Genomic DNA, 20117 nt, shown 5'->3' on the forward strand with positions numbered 1-20117 from the left:
ATGGAAGGCTGACAGGCAGGTAGGCCATCCAGTTATTTTAGCCGGGCCGGCTCAGATGATTGGTCGTGCTTTTTACAGCGCTACGGCTTACACAGATGCATTTTTTTTAATGTATTTTTTGTCAAAGCATTTAATATATTCATTGCTATCGGGATGTTAAGAGCATTCCATGGAACATAACTAAAAGTGTTTCTGAAGTGAATTACCTACCCCACCTTTAGCTGTCATAGAGAACCACTTAACACAGACTAAATGTAGCGTTTCATTTTGTATCCTTTAATGTGAGATCAAGTCAACTCTTTTACAAATTTTCAAGATACCAATGTAGAACTTACAAATCCGACACGGTAGCTGGATCCAGGGGGCCCGGGAGGCCCCGGCTTTCCGACTGGTCCGAGGGGTCCGGGCAGACCAGCCAGTCCGGTCTCTCCTGGATCACCTTGTACCCCTGGGTCTCCTCCAGACCCCTGTAGGGTGGCATGACAGGACAAATAAATAGTGCATCAAACCATGGTAAGGTAATGTTTTGTTTTTTTGTCAGGAATTTAATGCACAAAACTGCTAAAACCTTCATGCAGCATTTAGTATTTGTAAGTGTGGTTTAATAGCACGTAGACTAAGATAATGTAGCTGCACAAAAACTCATGCTCATTGTTCTGGGTCCCAATTCAGGCGTCACCAAATGTTAAACCAAACCATAACCAGCACTCGGATTAAACTTCCAGTCTGCAGCTGTCAATATTTGAGAAACATTTGCAAATTGTTAGAAGACACAAATCCTCTTTGATGGCTGACGTGCTGGAGCACAGTTACCTGCAGAGAGGAAGACTTAGGAAAGTAGGAGGAGGATAAATAGTGGGGCAGCAGATTTGTGAGAAAAGAAAAGTCGGAGCTTGGCTGGAGGAATGAAAAGGATGAGAAGAGCTTTAGAAATAGTTCAAAGATGATACATCAGTCTCGTTTCCAAAAAGCACGCCACCAACTCACTGCACACTTATCTAAAGTCTGTGATGCTTTTTCTCTGTATTACATCACCTCTATTAATGCCTACAAAGACCCATTGCATTTAGTTGTGTTTTGGACTGCAGATGTAAATGTAAAGGGGCAGCTAGTTAAAGAAAGTTCAAACTTAAAGAAAATCACAAGTCCTCACCTTCTGTCCAATTGCTCCTGGAAGACCCAGCTCGCCTGCATCACCCTAGTGTAGGGAAGAATAGACATATGTTAATACAAACTTCAGTTCAAGTAAATCCTACATATGCATTTTTGTTTCCTTTTTTTGTAAGGAAATGTAATATTTTAATATTTTCTCAAAAAAAGTGTTCATGGCAATATTTGTGGAAACAGCATCTCAGCTTAAAGCCTGTGGGTGAGCCAGATGTCAGAGAGCCTGCGTTTAACAACACGTTTTTAGGCACAGATTACACCACACATCACAGCGCTAAAAGCAAGTCGCCAAACATGGCATAGGGTGTTCTAGATGTGCATACAAGTTAAAATCACACATGGCTTGCACACACAGCCCCGCTTCACATGTTTCTGAAGTGGTTCATCTTAGTGTGATCGGGGCCCTTTAAAGTCTACACACTTCAATACAAGCCATATCAGCTTTTCTTTAAGCTTTTTGCTGTGTAATATCATAACATTTTTAGAATTTGAAAGGTGTGATAGCGGTGAAGTCGATGCTAGTTGGCCTAGCTAGCACTAACTGCCACTGGACATATTCTTTCTGCTGTGTCACTGACGGCTTTCTTCTTATCACACAATCTAACACTGGAGGATCTAGTTAGCATTAACTTGTTCTCTTTTAGGGTCCAGTTGTGATGAAGGCAAAAGACCACTCTGTCAAAACTCAGTGCAGGTAGTCCTGTCACTTCCTCTTTTACTAAGTGATTCACATAACCCAAATCAAAACATTAAGTCAAATAGAGCTTGCTCAAATCATAGATCATGTCATGTCTAATGGCCTGTGAACTATATTAGTACTCGTCCATGGATACTGCGCCAAGTATCAATACTGTCAACAATACCAAGGATATGCACAGGAAAACTATATTTAATCCAGTAAGATTTCAATACATCTAATGTTCACACTATTAAGATGCATATAGGGGTGCTAACAATTACATGTAGTTATTCCTATTAGAAGAAACAATTATTCCCAAAGTCATTACATTTTCTCCTTTGGGAGCAGACGCTCCTGGGCTGCCGTCAGTCCCTGGAATACCAGGCAGGCCCTAGAGAGATTTGGTTTGGGTGTAAAGGAGTTGTTGATTAGGTTAGAGTCTACAGTCAGTTAGAGCATTATTTGGATTATTAATGGTGTTTGGAAACCTACAGGTTGACCAGCCGCACCGTCCTTTCCTGGGGGTCCGAAAGCCCCAGAACTCGATGCTGTGCCTGTTGTAGAGGGACCAGGAGCCCCTGGGGGACCAGGGGGACCTTGTAGGCCAGGCAGTCCCTACAACATCAAAATAATTATTTAGCAATTAGGCAATGATTTTGTAGTCCATGATGTGTTTGCAGAGCTAAGATCTCTAGCTAGGTTTTCTTCTTCTGTAATTGGTTTGACAGTAATCGTCATTTACAGATGTTGGTTACAGTCTTACAGCAAAAATGATAATATCCTTCTTTACAAAGTTCATTTCAGTTTGGAGAGGTTCTCATTTGACTCACCCGAACAGATTCCAGATCAGGGAACCCTGAGCCTTCCATGTCCACAAAGGTCTGCAATACATAAATGATGTCAGTTTCATTCAACAAATCTCTGCTGATACAACATCTGTCTGACCATGATGAGCATGTGACCGAGGTCCAGCGGAACTCACAGATCTGATTCCTGGACCGGGAAGTCCTGGTGGACCCCTGGGGCCGGGCTGACCATCTCCACGGTCTCCCTGCATGCACGACAGACATTATTTTAATAAACATAGCAATAATATTTGTAATATCTGTTATTGTTTTTATGTAAGTGAGCGCTTTACCTTGTCTCCTTTAAGTCCAGGATCACCCGGGGTTCCTGGGAAGCCAGGGGGTCCCTCAAGGCCCTGTGTCGAGATACATAATGTTAGGGCACTCATGGTGTGACAACAAGGGAAAAAGTAAGCGTATGGATCTATTTTAATGATCCATCAGCACATAACCTTTGACAGATAAGAGCTAAAGTAATCAATAGTGTTTTTGGTATTGTGCAGGAGAAAAAAAATACGTACGGTTTTTCCATCCTCACCAGGATCACCCTGGGACAAAGAAAACATGATTACACATCCTCTAAGACACATTGTCTTTTTTTATATTTAAAATGGACATCAATATTCACCCATATGTCACATACATTTACATGTTTTAACTTATTTAAAACTGAGGTGGTAACTTTAATTATTATACATTTTCTGGCATGCTTGAAAACTTGTGATTTGTGTTTTAATGTAAACAGTTTAACTGAAGTCTACTCACTGGCTCTCCATCAGTCCCCGGTGGTCCCTCTGGGCCTGATGTGCCCGGGGGTCCAGCTGGTCCTCGGGGTGCGGGGGCTCTGGAAGCCACTGAGCCGTCACCGCCGACTGTAACCTCAGTTGCGGCCCCTGGCGGGCCGGGGGGGCCAACGGGGCCAGCAGGGCCCGGCTCTCCCTTCTTTCCGATGTAGCCGAAGCCGGCGCTGCCCTGGAGGAAACCAAGCATCGGAGACATTATTTGACCTCTGAATTCCCATACTGTGAGGTGGTATCAGGGTTCCTTTTGTGAGGGACTGCATCACAATAAACCTGTAGCTTTGTAGCTAGGTGACTCAAATAAAAAATACAAAATGTAGATGATCTCACCTTTAATCCCTTCTCCCCCAGTTCTCCCTGAAAGGTGAAAGAAGAGTCTTCATTAGCTGTCTAGTTCAACTTAAAGCACTATCATCCACTGACATGTATATACTGACCCATTCCCTGGTAGAGAGCTTGAACTGAAACACATCACACACTGTGCACACTTCCATTAGTAAGGGTGGGACCAGTGGGATTTCATTCTGTATGTATGTGTGTCACTTTACCTTCATTTAACAATACATATACTTTGCTTACTGTTTTACAATCTGCTGACACCTCTGTGTTTATACTCATTACTTCTAACTATGCATATTTATTTACTGAATTTATATTCAGTTCATTCATTAGCAATACTGTCAACCACAAATTAATAATACTTTATTTTATTTATAATGTTGGCATTTATTTATACCTGCACCATAGTATGATTTAGATTCTTGTTTTGCGTGATTTATCTTTGAACACATGAAGTCATTGTGGGAGCCACTGCTGCTCTGTCATGGTTGTGCAGATGACAATAAATCACTTTTTGGGGGAAATAATATATCAAATACAAAATATTTTTTAGTAGAAACAACCCTTCATACTAAAACCTTTATTCTAATCATAACGGAAATATAACTTCTGTTGGTTAATAGAAACAAGTCAGATACATACCATGTATGTAGTACCTGCTACTTAAAGTTGTTATTTGTTGTAAGTTTTCTCTTTGTGTATCCCCAGCTGAAGCTGTGTGTGTCAAATCAATGATGTGTTGACTTTAGAGAACTGTCCCATTGTATGAGAGTGGAAATACTGCCTGTCCGTATACTTAACCAAGAATACAGCGTATAGAAATGTGATCAAATAGATTAGATACAAATTGTATAAGAAAGCAATATAAATAGACTCCTTGACCATATAAGCATATGCTTGCAGAACATTAGGACTATTAGCTCCCTCTAGTGTTCCTCTGGGATGTGTCAGCCCCCCTCAGACCCCTGCTGTTACTAACCCTGCCCCCCACCCTCTGCGACCTTCACAAGGACAAACTAAAAAGGAAATCTTGCATCATCGGTGCATCCCCCCCTCTCACTGCATGTAGGTCCGTACCTTTTCTCCACGGCTTCCCCCCCGTGATCCGGAGCCAGAGCTGGAGGTGGTCTCTCCCTTCGGCCCGATCGGACCCCTGTCTCCTTTCAGGCCTGAGTTCCCCTGGCTGCCCTTCTCTCCTTTAGCCCCTGAAAACAACGACAAAAGGACAGAGTTATTAGAGCCCTCATGAAACGAGCTTTCAGAAATGATTCATGTTTGAATCCAAGCCCCCAAAAATAAACAGGACCCAGAAGAAGAAGAGGAAACAGGAAGAGGAAATTACTTTTTGCTTGATGGAGTGAGAATCCCCTGTGAGTGTGTGGCTGTAATATAAAGGCCCTGTGAAGGTTCTGAGGAGGATACACCTTCACACACCTGCATGCACCACCTTCCCCATATTTATATTCTAGTGTTACCTTACACTCTCCCTGTTTTCAGTAGATTCTATATACAACGCAACCATCCCCTTCAGTTGTGTGAAAAATATTTCCGACAGCGCTGACATGCACAGAAACACGGTGCTTCCAGTGTTCCAGTTCAGGGAGTTTTGCTATGGAAACATGGATGCCATGCCTCTAAACTGATACATAAGCATGAAGTAGGGCCTACTCACTGAAAAATGAACACCTCAGATCCTAGCATTAGCATCCTAGGCTAATATGCAATTATGTTCCAATCCTTGTTATTCTTAAGGAATAAATATCTATGTGAAGCTGAACCAAAATCAGTTTCCCTAACCCTTTGTATCTTCTCCCCTTCTCTCCCTCAAACGCACTCTTCTATTTCCTCTTTGTGCATATATTTTCAGAGGATTACAGCATGAACGGCCCAATGTTCCATTCCCCTGGCTTAGATACTTAGATGTCTTAGATACACGCCACCCTTCATGAGTTCAGAAGCAGAAAGCATTGAGATTCATGCATGCTGCCGTGCTTTCAAGTCCATGTGAGGTCCTGCGTGAGGAGCACACATGAGGCAGCAGAGCCTCAGAGCAGAGAATACAAAAGGAAGTAAAACACGGATGCTTGTCCCCCGGCCCCCTCGACCCACCTGAGGACCCTGGCAGCCCGGGTCTGTTCTCCACAGACACTGAACTGTAGTGTGAGTCACTCGCTGAACACAATGTAGAATACAGTGTTAAATACAGTCTCTAGATTGACAGCATTGTATAGAGCAGGGGTGTCCAAACTACGGCCCGGCCCGGCCATTTTGAATCGGCCATCAGCCAATTAAAAAAGTATAATGAAATATAACCTGCAAATTAAACATCTGCTATTGTACTTCTTAAATATATATATATATATATATATATATGTTCAAATATAAAACACAGTATTCATGTATTAATAAGCCCAATTTTCAAATAAATGTGGTCAATTCAAGTTGAAAACATTTTCTAACAAATCTTAGTTGATAAGAAAAAAGCCCAATAACACATTTACATAACAACCTTGAAATAATACTCTTCATATGTCTTCTTATTATAAGCGATCTGAGCCTCCTGTTTCAAGGAATTATCTGCTAAAAAAATAAATGAAAGCTCTGTTTTTTCATCAATAGGCGCTTTCACACCAAGTACTTTGCCGTACTTAGTTCATGAGAACTTAGTTCATCAGAACTCTTTAGTTCTGATGAACTAAAGAGCAGATCGCGTTCACACCGGAATAAGTCCCTGAGGGAGGATTAGGCAAATGAAGCCGCTGACGTCACTTCTTCTTCTGCTTTGGGTTTACTGGCAGGCTGCAAACAACTTCACGGTGTATACTGTCACCCGAACAGTGGCACAGCACCACCTAGTGTCAGCAGAAAGTATTAAAATAATGATTACAACAAAATGCAAAAAATAAATTAAAATATATTTTAAGATCATGTTTAATCATCTGATTCGTCTGTACATTGCTGTTTTAGTATGTGTTCTTCTAATTAGTGTCTACAGTGTGTGCCTATTGAGCTGTTTGTTTAGAGCAGTGTTTCTCAAACGTTTTCATACCAAGGACCACTTAACCAATAAAAAAACACTCGCGGACCACCTAACTCCACAAATATCCAAAAACACATCGTTTTTTACAAATTGCCTGAAAATTGTACAAACAAGTGGCAACATGTGTGATGAAGGTGCTTATCTGGGCTATATCATGCAATCAAAAGTGAAACTTAAGCTCGTTCCATTGCGGAGATATTCCCGCGAGAGTGCGAAAAACTTAAATAAATGTATTTATTTCAAATGTGAAATGTTACCAATATACTCACGGACCACTAGGGGGCGCTCACGGACCACCAGTGGTCCGCGGACCACACTTTGAGAAGCACTGGTTTAGAGCCATGTGGGACAAAACCCGATCCTGCCCCTCCCTCTCACTGTCTAAGTCAGGGGTGTCAAACTCAATTTCATCGCGGGCCACATTAGCCTTATGGTTGCACTCAAAGGGCCGGTTGTAACTTTAAGACGATATAAATATATAAAATAATGTATTATATGACATTATTGCCTCTGCATTGGATTATTATCGGATAGGGTAATAACTTCATAATTAACTACGTCTGAAGGCGAAAGTCCAGGGCAAATAATTGCAAGTCTCTTCAGTGCGCATGTCACAAAATGAGATGCATTGTGGGACATGTTGTTTATTGTTTTATTAATGTGCTTCTGTAAAGTGGCAAGTAACCGTATAATAAACATATTATATTCTTTGAAAGCTCTTGCAGGCCACATAAAATGAAGTCGCGGGCCGGATTTGGCCCCCGGGCCTTGAGTTTGACACCCCTGGTCTAAGTGAACGGTGACTGTAAAAACTACACTGCGCATGCTCAGAGTATTTTCCTATTTAATGTGTGTGGCAAAAAATAATGACCATAGGGGCATAGAGCTGCCATCCCCACTATAGCGGCGATCGCTCATCAAAAAAGGCCACTCATGGAGGTTAGCAGTCAGAGTTTCCAACGCGTGTTGTGGTGAAGGATGAGGTCCACCATGACGTAATTTGTAATGCTTTATACAATGTTAAAATGTTCTTTTAGGCCTATCTAAAATCTTGGTTAACATATAACAATCACGCACACGCACAGACACGGTCAACACGGTTGAAAAACGTGTGGCTTCCTCTCTAACCTCTCATCCCCGCTGATCACCTGTGCCCACATATAGCTTGATTCCCTCCCGTGCTCCCAGGTGCGCAGATTAGATGAACACACACACACACACAACCAAAAGCAAATTGGCTCCAACACACCAGCCCCTAATTGTGACTGTATAATAAAGTGACAATTACACCAAAACACTAGTGGAGTCAATTATTAGTAAAGAGCACAAGAGTGTCTCAGTCCATACTGTCAGTCAAAAAGTGTCCGAAAAAGTAATCCGAACATAGGGATCTATGTCAGTTCTTCATTCAGCTTCCTGGAGAAGACAGATCTTGGTGACTAGTCGTTCCAGTATACTGCATTTTGTCTGGACTTTAACAGACCGCACCAGTCCATGTGCGTCAGGAAAGGTATGCAGTATTTTCACGAGCAACCAAGATCCACGGGGAGCAGTAGAGTCTGCAATGATGACGATGTCTCCTGTGACGAAACTCCTCTTCTCCTTTGTCCACCGTTGACGTTCCTGTAACAGTGGTAAGTACTCCCGGATCCATCTGCGCCAAAAGAGATCTGCCAGGAACTGAACTTGCCTCCAACGTCATTTGGTGTACAGGTCGCCTTTCTCAAACAGTCCAGGAGGTAGAGCAGGTTTAACTTTAAGCAAGAGCAGATGATTGGGAGTCAATGGTCAAGATCATTAGGATCATCCGAGACCTTTGTAATGGGACGGTCATTGAGAATGGCTTCAACCTCACACAGAAGAGTGTGTAGTCTCTCATCATCCACATTTTGCTGGTGAAGAACAGAGTTAAGCACCTTTCTGACCATATGTATGATCCTCTCCCATACTCCTCCATGATGTGATGCAGCAGGAGTATTAAAGCTCCACTTAACTCCTGACTGAAGTAGTGAACTTTGAATTTTCTTCTGATCCAGAGCACACAGAGCTTCTCTCAGTTCGCGTTCTGCTCCCATAAAGTTGGTTCCGTTATCTGATCTGATGCATGAAACTTGGCCTCTCCTAGAAATGAATCTTCGTATGGCATTTATGCAAGAGCTGGTGTCTAATGAGTAGGCAATTTCCAGATGCACTGCACGGCTGGCCATGCAAGTGAAGATAACCCCGTACCGTTTGCAGAGGCTGCGGCCTACTTTCACCTCAAATGGGCCAAAATAGTCTACACCCACATTCGTGAATGGTGGAAGGTGAGGCTGAAGTCTATCTTTTGGCAAATCTGCCATCTTTTGTTCGCCCAGCTTTCCGCGATCACGCCTACAGACAGTGCAGGAAGAAATAATCTTCCTGGCAGAAGCATTGCTGTTGGTGATCCAATACTTCTGCCGAAGTCTAGAAAGCAGATGATTTCTTCCACAATGTCTAAGCTGTTCGTGAATGTGGCATAAGATGAGAGTGGAGATGTGTTGATCTTTAGAGAGAATGACTGGGTGTTTCACATCATTAGGCATTGCTGAGCCTTCCTCCCACTCTTAAAAGGCCATTGTCTATCACTGGATCAAGTTTATAAATGTGACTGTTTGCTCACTCCAGACTTTATTCCTTGCAACGAAGTGATTTCGTCATTAAACCTTTCCATTTGTCAATATCTTCCATGGACAAGGTTTGACCGCCCAGTGTGGCTCTGAATCTTTGCATCTCCTTTTCAACTGTGTTCTTATGTTGAGTCATATCAAGTCCATTGCTTAACGTAACGCAGATGCCTGTATATCCTTTCGTTTTTTACTCAACATCTGCAACGTCCTTTTAACCTGCAGAAGCCATGCAACTGATGTTTTCAGCCTTGTCCATGATGAGAAGTAGGTTATCATGTGGTTTGTTGTAGTCTGTCCATCCTTGACGATGATGGCGTTCACTGTCGCCTCACCTTTGACCTCTGTGTCTTCATCGCTGACAGAAGCACATTCCACGATATTCACAGGCCACTCTCTCATTCTCAAAAAGAAACTCTGGGCCACGAATCCATCTGCTGCCAGTAAGAAGATGCTCAGCTTTCATGCCACGAGATGCCTCATCTGCTGGATTTTGCTTTGTACCAACGTACCTCCATTGTGAGATATCAGTGGCATCTCTTATAGCAGAAATCCTATAGGCCACGAAGGTGTGAAAACGCTTTGTTTCATTCCTAATGTACTTCAGTACAGTTGTACTATCCGTCCAGAAGGTTGAACCTTTCAACTCTAGCTGCAGCTCAGCTTTCAGCATCTTGTCAACTCGCACTGCAAGCACAGCAGCTGTTAATTCCATTCTGGGGATTGTCACTGTCTTTACTGGAGCAACTTGTGCTTTTCCTAGCAGGAAAGCTAGATGAATGTCCTTCCGTTCATTCTGCAACCGCAGGTATGAAACTATGCCGTATCCATGTTCACAGGCATCAGAAAAATGGTGTAGTTGGGCACTTGTGGCCTGTCCAAAATCTTTAGGTTTGATACATCTTGGCACACTGAACATGCTTAGCTTTTGAAGGTCGTCCAGCCACTTCACCCACTGCAGCTGATTCGTTTGTGGTATTTGGTCATCCCAGCTGTAGCTTAATCTGCACAGGTTTTGCAGCAGTAGCTTTGCGGGTAACGTAAAAGGTGCAAGAAAACCAATAGGGTCATACACTGAGCTCAGCATGGACAAAATACCCCATCTTGTGATTGGTTTTTCCTGGATTGCCATTTTGAATCTGAAAGTGTCAGTTTGCACACACCAGAGTAGTCCCAGAGTCCTCTCAACAGGGAGACTGTCTCTGTCCAGATCCAGGTCTTTCACTTCCCTCTTTTCCACATCAACAGATTCTAGCACTGACCTGCTATTGCTGATCCATTTCACCAGCTGAAAGCCTCCCAAGTGGCATACAGCCGTCAGATCTTTCACAAGGGCTATTGCTTCTGCCTCGGACGACACAGACTTCAAGCAATCATCCACATAAAAGTTGTGTTTTATGGTGTCAACCACCTGTGCTGAAAAATATGCTCTGTTGTCTTCTGCAGTTTTCTTTAAGGCAAAACTGGCACAGCTGGGTGATGATATTGCACCAAACAAATGTACAGTCATCCTGTAATCAGCTAGATGTTGTGTCAGCTCACCATTTGGCCACCATAGGAAGCGAAGAAAGTCAACATCATTTCTTGCCACTTTGACCTGGTGATACATTGCTTGAATGTCGGCCATTACTGCTACAGATTCTTGGCGGGATCTTGTGAGGACTCCAAGTAAGGAGTTTGTCAAATCAGGTCCCTGCAGTAGCTTGCTGTTCAGTGATGTCCCTTTAAAGCTTGCGCCGCAGTCGAACACAACTCTCAAGGTTCCCTTTTTAGGGTGATGCACGCCATGAGGGATGTACCAGACTTTTCCTTCTCTGCCTTCCAGTTGCTGTTCAGGCACTCTTTCTGCATAGCCCTTTTTTATGACATCGCCCAGAAAGTTGACATACTCCTCGTTAAATGTTGCATTTTTCTTGAATTTCCTTTTAAGACACAGAGCCCTTTGCTCAGCAACATGGCGATTGTTTGGCATTGAAACTTTCTCTTCTCTGAAAGGTAATTTCAGACTGTAATGTCCATCAGTGAGGTTGGCGGAACTTTTCATGATTTCCAAAAACTTAAGATCTTCTCTGACATTTCTGGCTTTTCATCAGCTGATCTCTCATTGAAGTCGTGGTTGTATTGCTTTACCAGCAGTTCCTCCAAGCTGTTTAATGATATGTGATTGACTGCAATGGTGGGACAGCTGTTTACAATTTGGCGGTCTCCTCTCAGCAGTCCATTGACAACCCACCCTAGCAGGGTTCTGACAGCATAAGGTCCATCATCATTGCTGTTCACCACCTCCCATGGTTCCATGAGTTTTGAGACATTAGCTCCAATTAGCAGCTCCACGTCAGCATCAATGACAGGACGTTTCACAGAGTTTAAGTGGTGCCATGCACTTAACTCTTCCTGTTTTGGAATGTTGTCACGAGTCACAGGCATTACAGTTTGTGTGAACACATCAGGTAGCTCATAGTAATTGTTACTGTTGAGTGCAGCCACCTCCAACACAGAAATTATGTGACTATCCACAAGCTTTTCCTGATTCATTGTTCTCAACAGGAATTTGGATTTTCTTCCTGTCATCTTAAGCTCCCTCATCAGTCGCTCTGAGCAAAAGGTGGCCGTGCTACCAGGATGGCATAAGTGTTTGTCACTGTGCTGCCGTTTGTAGCCTTGATCTGAACGGGCACAATGGGCAAGGCACACTCCTGTCCTCCAGCCCCAATATGGCCACATGTTTTGGTAGAAACGTTGTGATCCTCTGTTGATATTTCTTGCTGTATGTCCTCTGATGAGACTTCCTTTCTCGGTGAATGGATGTGGAGGATGGTGGGATGTTTTAAATTACACACTTGGCAGTACAGGCGGCTGTGGCAGTCCTTACTCATGTGTCCAACAGCTAAACAACCAAAACAAGCACCCTTTTCTTTCAGAAAACTAATTTTCTCTGTGTGCATCATCCTCTCCATTTTGTAGCACGTCTCCAACTTGTGATTCTCTTCACACGGCAGACAAGATATCCTTCTTGGCCTATACGGTAGGCTATTCTCCTTTTGCTTTTCAGGTGCAGTTCCACAATTGACAGCTTCAACAGAAGTAGCAAAACTGCTTCCTTTCTGGCGGCTGCGAGGCTAGGATATGTTGTTTCCACTTATGTATTTTGGTGAAGAGATGGACGTGTCTTGAATGTTTCCAAACAGTGGATCAGAGGCAATAGATACTTGTCGCTCAACAAACTTGACAATATCGCTGAAACTTGCTTGACGATGTTGCCTCTCCTGTAGCTCGTAAGCAAGGTTTCTCCATCTTTCCCTCATTTTATAGGGCAACTTTAAGATCATCGCCTGCATGTTAGTTGGCATATTCATCTCTGACATGTAGCTTATGTCCTCCATGGCATTGCAGCAAACACGGAGAAACAGAGAAAAAGCTTGCAAAGCTTTAACATCCTCTGCTTTCACTGGTGTCCATCCAAGCGCTTGCTCCATGTATGCAGTGGCTATTATTTGTTGATTTCCAAAGCGTTCTCTCAAAAGTGTCTTTGCTCTTTGGTATCCCCTGTCGGGTGGCATGTGTTGACAGCTTTTAACCAGTTCTTTGGGTTGTGTATTGTTCCAAAAAGTATAGGCAATCAACATTGGTAGCAGTCTTTGCTTCCACTCTATGTTCAAATGCTCGTATGAATGCACTATACTCCAAAGGGTCTCCATCAAAGGTTGGTATTTCTCTTGGTGGCAGTGACAATGTTGACTGTTGCTGCACCAACAGAGCTGTGATATCATTTTGCCTTTGCATGATGTTGATAATGTTGCCTTGATTCACATTACTTTGCACTGAACCCGTATGTTGGTTGGTTTCCTGCACCAAATGCGTGTCAAGATCATGAGTGACTTGTGTGGCAGAGAATGTCTGCTGACATACTTGAGATGACGTGGGATTGAGTTCATAGGCTTTAGATCCATTTCCTTCTGGTATTGTTGTGCCTGTGAATGCCTCCATTGGCAATAGAGTGTTACTGCCACCTACTGATGGATGATGCAACTGCTGGTTTGAATCTTTGGGGCGCGCACCCATTGACAGAGCAACATGCCTATCCTCTTCTGTAGGATTATGGTACTGCAAGTTTGCATCGTTGTGCAGTCTCCACTGACACTATCGCTCTGCTGCCCCCTTTTGGTGAGGGGTTGAACTGACCTTCTGAACCTTGTGGGATGAATTCTGTAGCAGATGGTCTAAGAGAGATTTTCCTTTTGGCTCTGTCTAGATATGAATTCATTCCATTTGAATCAGCCCTTGAGCTTTGAACCTCAGATACTCTGTACCTGAGCACATTGGCCTTTGCTGTATGGGCAGCAATTCCACTTTGCAATTCAAGCCACTCCTTGCGTTGTCTGATCTGCTCCTCTTCAAACTTTCTGGCTGCTGCGAGGCTGTCACACTCCAGTGCATGTTTTTCTTTGAGGATAGCTGCCATAGCACTGAGAGCAGCCGCTTCAGCCTCCGCCTTGATACATGCAGACGAGATGGATGACATTTTGGACCTGCAGGCTGGAGCGGCCAGCTGATGTGCACGTTCTTCCGGTTACATTAGAAACGCTGTCATTTGGACGGATATCATCAATTACCACAGTCTTGGTTGCAGCATTGACATTTACCACATCATCATCAATTGGATGTGTAATGTGCTCCTTTGTAGTTTGCAACCACCTTTTCATTGTATTCATCATTTCTCGATTGCCATGTATTCGTGTTTCAAACCATTCATTTTGTTGTATAACTTCATCCTCTGGTATTAATGGTTTCAGGGACTCATGCAACTCATTTAATTCGATCATTGTTTTCACAAAAATGTCACACATGGATTCCACCTCAGACACATTTTGGCTTGAAAGTATCAATTGTTCAACATCCTTTGTTAATTTATGCAGTTTCTTTATCCTTGAATTCCTTTCATGTTGAATTGAAGCTATTATTAATTCCAATGCTTTAACAGTGAGTTTAGGCTGTCTTTTACCGAGCCCACTCTCTGTATCACTTTGAGTGGCAGGCACTTTAGGCCGACTCCCCTCTTGGCTCATTTTGACAGTAACACAGCAGCTGCGGGAGGTTTTATTTTAGAATTGTCGCAGGATTACCTTTACCCTGATATGAGAAGGTCTTCACAGCTTGCAACAATTCTGAACGATCCTACCGTGGTTCCTCGTGGCTTTCACAGCGTTCACATGTCAGCAATCATCTGGAGTTGTGTGGGAGCGCAGCAGCTCCTTCTTCCGTCCGAGATCCTCTGATTCATTCATTGGAGCGGGTTTTTCAACAAGTATAGCGGTGATCGCTCATCAAAAAAGGCCACTCATGGAGGTTAGCAGTCAGAGTTCCCAACGCGTGTTGTGGTGAAGGATGAGGTCCACCATGACGTAATTTGTAATGCTTTATACAATGTTAAAATGTTCTTTTAGGCCTATCTAAAATCTTGGTTAACATATAACAATCACGCGCACGGTCAACACGGTTGAAAAACGTGTGGCTTCCTCTCTAACCTCTCATCCCCGCTGATCACCTGTGCCCTTGATTACCTCCCGTGCTCCCAGGTGCGCAGATTAGATGATGACTCGTTCACATACACACACACACATACACACACACACACACACAAAACCCCATGCACAACCAACAGCAAATTGGCTTCAACACCCACCATACGTCATCTCACATAATTCAGAGCTGATTGGCTGTAAGTACGTGTGCCGTGAAAAGTGTGGTGTGTGAAGAGCAGGTGAAGAGGAGGAGAGAGACGCGTCCTAAAACCAGGAAGTAAGCTGCGCATGGCTTCCCTCGACAAAAAAGCAATGAGATTTCTCCATAGAATTTTAGAAAATAGCTCAAAATAAGATCTGTGGGAAACGTAGCTGTTAGATAAATGTACGTTTTGTTCAGCCGGATAATATCCACATGTCTACCCTACTTTTATCATTTTATAATCATAAATCCATCATTTAGATTTATGATAGACTTTTGAAACTACAAGAAGATAAGGAGGACTTTTACAAAAAAGTAATAGAGATTTTTGTCCAGAAGGATAGGCAAATGGACTTAATCTTCAAGTCAAGGTAAGACCACCATTTGATTGAAAATGGGATCTTACTAAGAGAGAACAATTCAATATTTACATGATAAAATTACATTTTTTTGGGTATCCTTTTGTTGAACTGTCTGTTTAAAAGTAATCGAAGCATCAGACTAAAGAGGCTTTTGAAAATAATATTATATTTTGATTTAGGTCAAAATATAATATTTGTAAACCTGAAGAGTCAGTGCCAGCCATGAACCTCACTGCAGAAGCTTATATATAGACATCTAAGTGTTTTGTGCCCCACCACTTTTGTATAGAAACGCCACTGCACCCGAAGTCCCCGGAGTTGGGGACTGGCTTCAGTAGAAGCTGCTGGGACTCCCAGCAGCTTCTACTGAAGCCTTCCGAGTAAATCGCCAGACCGTCGACACCTCCTCATCACTCCACCGCTCCCATGTTTTATTTTGTGTTGCCATAAGTTAGTCTATCTGCGTTTGTGCGCTGGGCTAATGCTAATGCTAATAATGCTAATGCAAGCAAATAAAATGGCGGCTTCACAAAACTGTTTGGGAGTTTTACGGGGCGTGGTTTGCAATCCGCCCAGCCAATCAGAAATAGGAACCTTTTTCTCCCATGAAACCTGCTCTCTAGCAGGGACTGAAAAGGGGGTGGAAAGGTTCTCATGAACTAAGTTCTAGTTCCGGATTTCTTTGGTGTGAACCGTGTGAACGCACATTTTCGGAACTATATCGGAACTATACTAGGAAAAGTACTCCGGTGTGAAAGCGCCTAATATCGACCATAATTTACCTACATTTTATATATTTTTCTGACTTGTAACTTATGAGGCAATATACCTCTCCTCTAGTGAGTGGCCCAGCCCTTCGAATATTTTCCTGTATGTGGCCCTCGGTGAAAAAAGTTTGGACACCCCTGGTATAGAGTAACATGGCTGAGGTAAGCAATTTGTATTTTTTAACATTCAGCTATGGTATTTATTTATTTACTTGAGTCTATACTATTCCTGTAGATTAAGCTAGAGACTAGACTTTCAAAGCTTCTCAAACTAACCTCAAACTAAGTTGGCACAAACTCAACAAGAGTAATGGTGCTTCACTTTTGTTGGGAACAAGATGTCTCTTTGCTTTGTGTTTTCCCTCGCTATATTTTGGTATAGAATTGTCCCGAACATAGCAAAATAAAATCCAGGCGGAGGCATTGTGCCTTTAAGTAAAAATCCAATTGAGTAAATAAGAACAGTTTTTTACTCATTCCAAGTATGCTTCTATCCAATGTGAAATCATCTCTCACAATAAATCGACAAGACGCTGTGTATTTGCCATTAAAATGATGCAAACAAATGATGTTAGCACAGAGTAAAGTATGTCAGACATTTGTTCACCTTTCTTTTCATAATGAAAGTCAGATTGTTTGATGTCTCTGCACTTTTTCTCTGTCATGAACTGATCAATACGCTGTTCCTTTTGTCAGCTATTAAACTTTAGTACTGTGTCAAATGTCTATTAGGTACTATCTTGAATTAATATAATCTGTTTTATTTTTATCTTAACTTTGGCCAACAATATTGCATTTAAAATGATATTTTCATTGTGTTTAATGACGTCAGTGCAGCCTTTTATTCATGGAGAGAAAGGATGATGACGAACATCTTAGTCATAGTTTTCATAAATGAGGAGTGCACTAAGAACCTGCATTTTACTTGGCATTAGTGTTGACACCACTAGATGGTGCCAAAGTATTGGATCGCAAAGCAAAAAAAGGAAATCTGTTTCACGATATCTGTAGGCCAATCACTTATTCAGATAGGGATACATCATCTGTAAGGGTTATAAATATTATGTATATAAACATATGTAGACTTCAAGTAAAGACAGCAGCATTAACATAATATATATTTGAATGTAATTCACAGAGAAAGCTCAAACTAAACTGACACTCCAGTGACTGTTGCAATATTCCTCATGTCCACTAGATGGAGACATCAGAGCACATTTTCAGCAAGCTCTGGCTGGCTCAGATAAGCAAGTTGGAGGAAATTGAACACTGCAACAACATGTATCATCATAAACTCGTCCACAGCCCCCCGACCATGCCCAACAGGTGAGATCTGTCATGTGTCCGCATGCGGAAGTACAACATCTATTTCCCATCTCTCAAAACTACGTTATAAATGTATGAAACAAAAATCGATATTTGCGAAACAGTAAGAGTATATCCAAAGGCCTCTGTAAAAAAGGTCAGGCATGAAGAAGGTTCAGAAACATTTTTGACAACAAACAAATGCAGTCTTTCAGTCCAGAAAAAGTCACCTGTGTCTCTTTCCGTGAGCATCTCGTCCTTCTTGGAGAGTGGAGGCTGCTGGATGGGCCGGGAAGAGGGAGGAGTGGTCTGCAGGTAAATACACAGAGATACATATTTAAAAATGAGGTAATTTAACAAAGTACATTAACTCAAATATTGTACGTTTGAGGTCCATGTACTTAACCTTAGTATTTCTATTTTAGTATATAAAGTATTTTAAATGACTTGCATCTTTAGCAGCGTCAATTCACTTTATAGAAATAGTCATAATCCAGTCATTTCATATTTATTATTCTGAATTGGCTCTTACGAATTACAAGTACTTTTACTTTTGAAAGGCTTCCCCCCCCTGCCTGAAACGCCTCCATTGGACTCCTTTGTTAACTTCTGTATCTTAGTGACATCAGTATGTAACCTGCGCTTCTATTGGCTAGACAACAACACATTGTACGCGACTCCTATAAGCAGTTGACAAATCACAACAGAGCCGGCCAGCTAACCAATCAGAGCAGACTGGGCTCTGGTTTCAGACAGAGGGTGAAAAGAGGTGCTGCAGCACAGGCAGTATGAGAAAAATAAAGAGCTTTTTGAACATTAGAGCATGGAGACCTGTCCCAGTAGAGGATCACAATACAATTATGAGCATAAAAAGGCCTTTTAAGGTACTTTTTGATGCCAATACTTTTCTACTTCTACTCAAGTAACATTGGAATGCAGGACTTTTACTTGTAACAAAGTATTCTTACAGTTTAGCGTTGTTACTTTTAACAACTTTTAAAAACTGGATTACTGTCACTGCATATTTGAAAAGGGCAATGGAGGACATTCACTAGAGCAGGGGTCCCCAAACTTTTTCCTGTGAGGGCCACATAACTTTTCCCTTCTCTGATGGGGGCCGGGTCAGTTTGTAACAGAAAAAGTGTGACGATCGCATGGGTGTCTAAACGTAAACATTTATTGTTTTCTAGAAAGCCACACATAACCAAATATTAATAACCCTTTCCGGGATCTTCACAGAAAAAAAGTCAGGAAATAAATAATAACTATTAATGAAATAAATAACACTATTTATGAAATAAATAATAACCAAATAACCCTCTCTGGGTTCTTCACAGAAAAGAAGTCCATTGAAAATTACTGTAACTTTCTGTTGTGCCGTGCACAATCTTAACAGGTAAAAGTTTAGCTTAGTTGTCAGAGCAGAATCTCTCAAAATAAACGTGGATTTACGTAAAAAAAAACTATTTTTTCGGGGTTCGGGTGTTTTGTTTGATTTTAAACAAACAAAGTCTTGGCTTTCAGAATATGAAACTTTTATTTCCAATTTATTTATTTCTCACTCGCAATCTGCTCTTCCGCAGCGCCGCCCCCCCCCTCACTCCGCTGAAATTATGAATGTAAGAGTATAGTAATCATAGATAACACCGCAGGGTCCGTTACAGTTTGTTTTCATCTGATTTCAATTAAACAAAGTCTTGGCTTTCAGAATATTAAACTTGTTTCGGCAAATTCAGATGATAAATACAACTTTGAAGCTTTGGCATAATTACAAGTGGAGAACAGCAGGCATAACGACAGCCGGTGTTTCTCGTGAGTGTTTTCCCCGGGAAACAAACACAATACACACAAACGCAAAATTACACAAGCACACACACTCACACACACACACACTCGCGAGCTTCCCCTCCAAACGAAAATATCTTCCCTCGGTAGTATTTTGATCATTTGCTAATAACCAATCAGATCGATGGATTCCAGAGAAGAGGAAACTTTGAAGGCCTTTTTCTCAAAATGATGACTCTGTGACAGTCATTATATAATGTGACATATTTCGCTTAATATTTGGAGTACAAAAACAATCCTGATATCATTAGAAAGCTAGGAATATCCTCTTTCCAACAGTGTATACAACTCAAAAGGTGTCTTCGGGTCAATGCGACTGATTTCGATAGAGCAGGTCACAACATTTTGACAGGGGCTAGTCTAGGATTCGCGTGGCCAGACTCAAAAAATAATAATTAAATTTAAAAAAAAAATCATAATGCGTCTCTGGTATTGTTCAGGAGGCCGGGCCAAATGTGGACGCGGGCCGTACACGGCCCGCGGGCCTTAGTTTGGGGACCACTGCACTAGAGGCTGGATCTGGGTCGTAGCTCAGGCTCAGCTGGGTTCCCCCCTGAGTAGAGGAACAGCGCATGAGAAAGAGTAGGCAATGTGTT

At 42.2% G+C, this 20117-nt stretch overlaps 1 protein-coding gene across 3 annotated transcripts in view; it reads right to left on the reverse strand.

Annotated features, from left to right (window-relative positions):
• col18a1a (collagen type XVIII alpha 1 chain a) overlaps positions 1-20117 on the reverse strand; it is a 114388-nt gene that overhangs the window by 19477 nt on the left and 74794 nt on the right. For all 3 annotated transcript variants that reach the window (XM_034221468.1, XM_034221470.1, XM_034221469.1), the window contains 12 exons: positions 17907-17985; positions 4908-5035; positions 3822-3848; positions 3457-3663; positions 3213-3239; positions 2985-3047; positions 2829-2897; positions 2677-2727; positions 2339-2461; positions 2175-2237; positions 1154-1198; positions 336-467 (listed from right to left, as the gene is read on the reverse strand). In XM_034221468.1, the coding sequence (XP_034077359.1) occupies positions 336-467; positions 1154-1198; positions 2175-2237; positions 2339-2461; positions 2677-2727; positions 2829-2897; positions 2985-3047; positions 3213-3239; positions 3457-3663; positions 3822-3848; positions 4908-5035; positions 17907-17985 (1014 nt within the window). The remainder of the gene's footprint in view (positions 1-335; positions 468-1153; positions 1199-2174; positions 2238-2338; positions 2462-2676; positions 2728-2828; positions 2898-2984; positions 3048-3212; positions 3240-3456; positions 3664-3821; positions 3849-4907; positions 5036-17906; positions 17986-20117) is intronic.

Source organism: Gymnodraco acuticeps, unplaced genomic scaffold, assembly GCF_902827175.1.
Source record: "Gymnodraco acuticeps unplaced genomic scaffold, fGymAcu1.1, whole genome shotgun sequence".
Lineage (NCBI taxonomy): Eukaryota > Metazoa > Chordata > Actinopteri > Perciformes > Bathydraconidae > Gymnodraco > Gymnodraco acuticeps.